This window comes from Artemia franciscana, chromosome 14 (genome assembly GCF_032884065.1).
Source record: "Artemia franciscana chromosome 14, ASM3288406v1, whole genome shotgun sequence".
NCBI lineage: Eukaryota > Metazoa > Arthropoda > Branchiopoda > Anostraca > Artemiidae > Artemia > Artemia franciscana.
In genome coordinates, this window is record NC_088876.1 from 5,601,293 (window position 1) to 5,607,292 (window position 6,000).

Genomic DNA, 6,000 nt, shown 5'->3' on the forward strand with positions numbered 1-6,000 from the left:
AAACTCAAATCCTCACATCTTGTTTGCATTTCTCTTCAAAAACAAAAATGACACAAATGTGCCATTAAATCCCTAGTTTAATCAGTGCCAACAGATATTTAACAGATATCCTGGAAATTCAATGAAAATATGGCTTAGGAGATTTTTGATAAACCTAATGTTTTTGTCCTATGATAATTCATTGCTTATAGGTAACTAGGCTAGCCTACTCTTTTTGATAAGCTACTTAATGAAACTCATAAGCTTTCAATAAAGGGTTAAATTTGCTTATAGAACAGAAATTGATATTTGTCTACAATCAGACCTACTCAAAGAGAACATTATGAAAATCCACTCAGGGTTCAGTCAGGTCGGTTCGTTTCAAATTATAGGCTCTGTCCTATTTATATAGGATTTCCCGAGCCTAAATATAGGCCAAATATAGGATTCGGAAGTCTTCGGGGATCAGATCGGTGGTAAATGGCGTGGGATGCCTGTTCACGTAAATTTGTCTCATTTCCCGAGTTTCTGCTTTTTTTTTTTTTTTTTTTTTTTTTTTTTTTTTTTTAATCAAATACACATACTGTGCCAACGACTGACTGATAGAGGTAAAATACCTGAAATCACTCTTGCTGCTTCTTGGGCATCAATTTCGATTTGAGGTCAGTTTTTCTCTTTGCAAGAGACTGCTCCATTCTCGCAGATTCCTTGTTCTGTCTTTCACTTGTTCTGGACTTCACAGCACCTTCGAGCAAAGAAACAGCTAGAGCAATGTCTATGGAACTCTTGGACTCGGCAGCCTTCTTCATTCTATCGGTCACTTCTTGAAGTAGAGTATCTGCTACTGTTCTCTTTTCTCTTTGCTCTGATGCTCTAAGTTTTTCTTTTTGCTTTCCAGGTCTTCTATTTCTTTCTTTTTGTCGTGGACCTCCTGCAACTTCCACGTGCAAGATTCAGCAGTTCTTTTGTAATAACAAACCGTTCTGGTTTTCCTCCATAAAGTCTCAACGTGTCATATACCATGAGTCTCGCATCCAGAACACGTTCAGACATTAATGCCTGGTCTTCACCCAGAATCCTACTAGAACACGAGAACCAATGCTCAACATCTGCGCTGCCAGGCGATAACGTCAGCATTGCTTTGGTAAGCTTGGTAAGTTCCGGGTACTTGCTGTCCCCGCGCTCATTCACCAGTCCAAAGTAATGGCTCCAAAAATGATCGATCCGAGTAATGTCCTCACAGGGTCCATTTTCCGTTCGAAAAGCAGCCACTCAGCCTGGGCGACGTCTGAGCTTGCTCCAACCGCAATCTCGCGTGCCAGAGCCGCTATGTCTGCAATGCTTCTTGAATCCTTCATGTTGATCGGACTCAAAAAGCGTAAAGCCTCTAGAAAACCATCTTTTCCAGAGGCCATTTGTTCAAAATATGGCGAATGCCCGCAATAAAATGTTTTTGCACATTGACATAGAAAATGGCCTTGTCTTTCGGTGTTGCTTTCTCACGGAAAGACCGTTCCACATTTTCTGAAACTATGGGCTTTTCTGCAAATTTTTCAGCAAGGTTCAACATTTCTGGTGAGAAATTTTCAATCTCGGTCACGAAATCTGGAGTAAAGACCCGTCCGCAAAGTGTCACAACTAGTCTTTTGATCTCTGAGTTCAGAACATAAATGAGAGGCTCTTCTGGAACAGTTGGGTGAAACTTATGAACAGTTCTGCTGAGGCTAGAACAAACTCGAGTTGGGCCTCCATCGTCGCACTTTTGATATAAGCCACAATCTTCAGAAATTTGGGAGTGGACAGAACTTTCTTCAGTTTTTTCTCACTTGGCATGAAGTTCAGGAAGTACTCTAGGATTGCCGGCACTACTGCATGATTCTAGCAAGGGCACGTCCGATCGTTAACCAGCAGCTTAGGACATGCTATATGAAAGCATTCTCTGGCATTCTTGCTTTCTTTTGGCACTTTCAATAGTCTTCACAACGTGAAGGCCAGCCGTCAAAAAACGAATGTACAAGAATAACAAAATCGGAACTTTCTTCTCCGAACACCTGAAGACCTTTCAAGAAAGTGTTATGGATTATATGGATGTTTCAAGTACCATTATTCAACATTCCCTTTCCTGGCACTTTCTTTTTTTGGCATTGAAATTGTTCCAAACGCTTTTGTTGACGTTTGGTCCATCACTTCCAAGCGTGATCAGTTTTTCAAGTGGCAGCTGATTCTGCTCAACGGCTGACATAATCTTCCTACAGAGATCATCACTTGTCACATGGCCCACAAAACTTGTGCATAAAAGTCTGCTCTGGATTTCGTTTCCATATGAGGACCAATATTGAACACATATCTGTAACTCTTTCATACCAGCGTTGTTGGTTGTCTCGTCATATTCTAGTACAAGATATGACTGAATGCCCTTCACAAGCATTTGCTTACAGAAAGGATGCAGCACATTGGTGATCAGATACATAAGTTTCTTTGCACATAGGGGCATTTTGTTGGAGGTATTACCGGGGAACCTTGCATAGAAGGTTGCGACAATATGGTCTGAAGAGTTAGCAGACATGGAACTCTGTACCATCTAAAGTGCCCATATTAACTCAGCTTTATAAGCGGCATCACGCTCACAAAACATGTTTGTACCAACTAATGGTTTATTCTTGGTTGTTTCATCAGCTCGAGATTTTCAATTCAGGTGAAGCTATAGTGGATGTAGTTAAGCAGTATTTGCGGCTTTGTGTTCTACAGATCGCACATGTTGGTTTACCCCTGAGCAACCCCAGATGTGCAACCAAAATTAGTCAAGCAGAGTTTGTAAAATAACGAGTACTGGTCATTCCTAGTCTTACACCTTTCACCAATCTTTCTACCGCTGCAATCCGTCTTAGCAAGCCAAGAACTATTAAACTTGGTAGGCCCCAAACTTAATTACCAAGCATCACCTACAAAATAGCATCCCAAGATTAAAAGGCCATAAAAAGAAAAAAATATGGATATGTCCAAAACTGGGCTGCATTCACATCAGCCTTTAAAATAGCGTTCAGGCAGGAAACGCATAAGTTGCAAGAACTCCAGTCTCATTAAGCAGATACTGCTAGCCTGTATACTGATCTTTGCTCATTTTGGACAGGCCCAAAATGACAAAAAACAAAATATAGGCTACTAGGTCAACACAACAGCATAGCCCAGGCAGAAGCAGCTTACTAAGCCCAGTACAAAACATTAGTTAAGTTCAAACAGCTCAACAGTTGTAATTAATTATCGATCTACACCGATAGACTGCACGGTCTACAACAGAGTCAAAAGCAAAAAGAAAATCACATCTTGGCTTACTTAAAGAGAAGTGAAAATTGCAAATTATGAGCAATGTTCTTAGTGCTCTCCAGCCGAAAATATAGGAATAATAGGATTTTAGCCAAAATATTGGCATTTTATAGGGGTGCATTAGAATATAGGAATTTATTGGAATTTATAGGCGAGTCCGAACGCTCTCCACTGGTGGATCCAGGGGAGCCTTTCTCTCCCCCCCCCCTCCCAAGATTTTTTTTCTGAGGCCCTAATATCCTGTTTTTTTTTTCTTTTCTTTAGAACAAATTTGTCCATTTGGTCAATTATTGGCATCTTTGTCACATTGGGCCCCTCCCAAAATTCACTAATGTAATAGCTAAGAAAGAGAAATACCTTTAGAATCAGAATTTCATTCAAAAAGGGTAAAAAATCAGTATGTAATTGAGCAAAATTTTGTAGAACTCAAACCTTCACATTGTTACCAAATAAGAATTGAAAAGAATTACATATATCAATGACATTAAACACTTGAAATGATTAGTTTATTGATTTACCAAGAAGAACCTCTTTTTGGAAATACCAATAATCCTACTTTGATGTACATATCCTTTTGGTGTTTCAACTTTATTTGCATATTACCAGAAAGCTGATTATCTTTTGATTCTAGAAATGTAATTTTTATTGCTTGATATTTATTCTATAAATCATAAATTTTAAATGCAATTTTTTCTTTCCAATTGCTTGTCAGAACAGAGACCACATTTTGAATTTATGATGACAAATTATTGGTGAAATTTCATCAAGAAGGTAGATAAAAAAGGTAGGATCTTGTTAATACTTTCATTGAATCATGCTGTAGTACAATAGGGGCACTCAAAAACCCATCTCTATTTTTCTGGAATGCCAAAGAGGAGTGGTCTTTCCGAAAAAGAGGTCTTTTACCCTATATATAGGCTATCTTACATGTCACTTTAGGTTTACATCAAACTTGAAAATACCTTTTTTGAGAGCATTTTCATTGAAAAATGTGTTTTTTATTCTATTTCATTACAAAAGTGACAAATTTCCTTACATTAGATTTTGAAAATACAGTTTGCTTCCAACCTCAAATTGTTGTAAATTGATGGGCTACTTATTCACAAAGCCCCAACAAATGAAAAATTGACAAACATATCAGTTAGGGCTATGCATGAGACCATCAGGAGATAGTGTATTTATGAGTAAAATCAGATGGTATATGGTCAGTGTTGGTATTACTGGAACAATTGTTTTGGGTCATAAAACTACTGTTAATAGATGCATTTTGAGTTTTTGAACATCTTTTCTCTCTTGCAAAACTATCGCAAACTTAACCTAACAAAAAATTATCTCTAAAAGCCACAGAGCGATTTTCTATCTTAAAATATTAGCAATTTCAAATATCTAATAAATGAAAACAGAAAAGATTGCAATTCTATATGTATAAATACAAGAATATTTTGGCTAGAATAACTCCATAACAGTGAGACATTCAAAAATTCAAAATGCATCTATTAATAATAGTTCCATGACCCAAAAAAATTGTTCTGGTAATACCAACATTGACCCAGTTACTATACTTGCAAAGAGCAGAAAAAAAGCCTCAACCTTGAGTAGGCTAGCAAAATCTAGTGTATTCACCTTGTCTCTAAGTCAGTAATAGAATTATGTATATAGGCTATTTACTATTTGTGTTGATTGGTAAACTGAATGGGATAAAATCCTATTTTAGCTATCCTGGAAAGGGGTTAGAAAAATGAAACTTCCAGGGATGGATCTGTAGACTAAAGTATATCCTGGGGAAGTATATTGAAGTATAACCTGTGAAATTGTGAAGGAAACCTGTGAAGTAGCCTAGGCAAACTTCTAAGACTTAGAAATCAGAAGAGAGTTAACATAGAAGCTTGGTAATACCTTCCCAGGATATTTTTTTTTGCCCTGGATTCATTATTGAAAGTTTCATTTTCCTAACCTAACCCTTTTCTAAGATAGTCCTAGCAAAAAGCAGCTAAACTAGAAATTTACCCTGAATGGTATTACTCCTTTTTTATTAGCCTAGACCTATAACATTTCCTTCATAGGAATAACCTGGCACATAATTAGGCTACCCATAGCCTATATTTATTCAGATAGAGCATTGAGTGGAGAACCAAATGTTATTTTTCTGTTTGTTCCAGCTATTTTCTACCTTACAATATTAAATTATTGAATATATTGTCTGGAATGTATGAACTGAACTTTACAATCTTCATTAATATAATTTGGCCTGATGTAAATTAATAGCCTAGGCCTATCCAGCCTGGGCTAAACTAGAAAACATTTTTGAGATAATTTACATGAATTGATAAAATTCGACAAAGAGCATCATTTTCTTCTGGTATTTTTCTTCTATAAAAACCAACAGACTCCAAATACTTGTCAAAACTCTCTGTTTCTGTCCTCATCATGCTCTTAGATTTTAAGTTTCAATCCCCGTGTGCTTTTACTTGTCCGATTACTTATCTGACTAATCCCAGCTTTTATGAGACGAACATGACGTCAGAGGCTACTTGGATTATTCCCTCGAACGCTCATGATTACTTGTCCGTGGGCTTGCACTTTCTATCCCCGAAAAAAAGATTATTGAGTACAAGTGACAAATGTTACATATTATTTTAAATGGACAAACATGTGAAATCGTGTTCTAGAGAAAAGACAAGGAAATTGTAAATAGTC

General features: G+C 37.1%; 1 protein-coding gene across 2 annotated transcripts in view; it reads right to left on the reverse strand.

Annotated features, from left to right (window-relative positions):
* The window catches only part of LOC136035223 (UDP-N-acetylglucosamine transferase subunit ALG13-like), a 100,667-nt gene extending 94,904 nt beyond the window's left edge, over window positions 1-5,763 (reverse strand). For both annotated transcript variants that reach the window (XM_065716842.1, XM_065716841.1), the window contains exon 1: window positions 5,622-5,763. In XM_065716842.1, the coding sequence (XP_065572914.1) occupies window positions 5,622-5,732 (111 nt within the window). In that variant the 5' untranslated portion in view covers window positions 5,733-5,763. The remainder of the gene's footprint in view (window positions 1-5,621) is intronic.
* Between the last annotated feature and the right edge of the window lie 237 nt (window positions 5,764-6,000).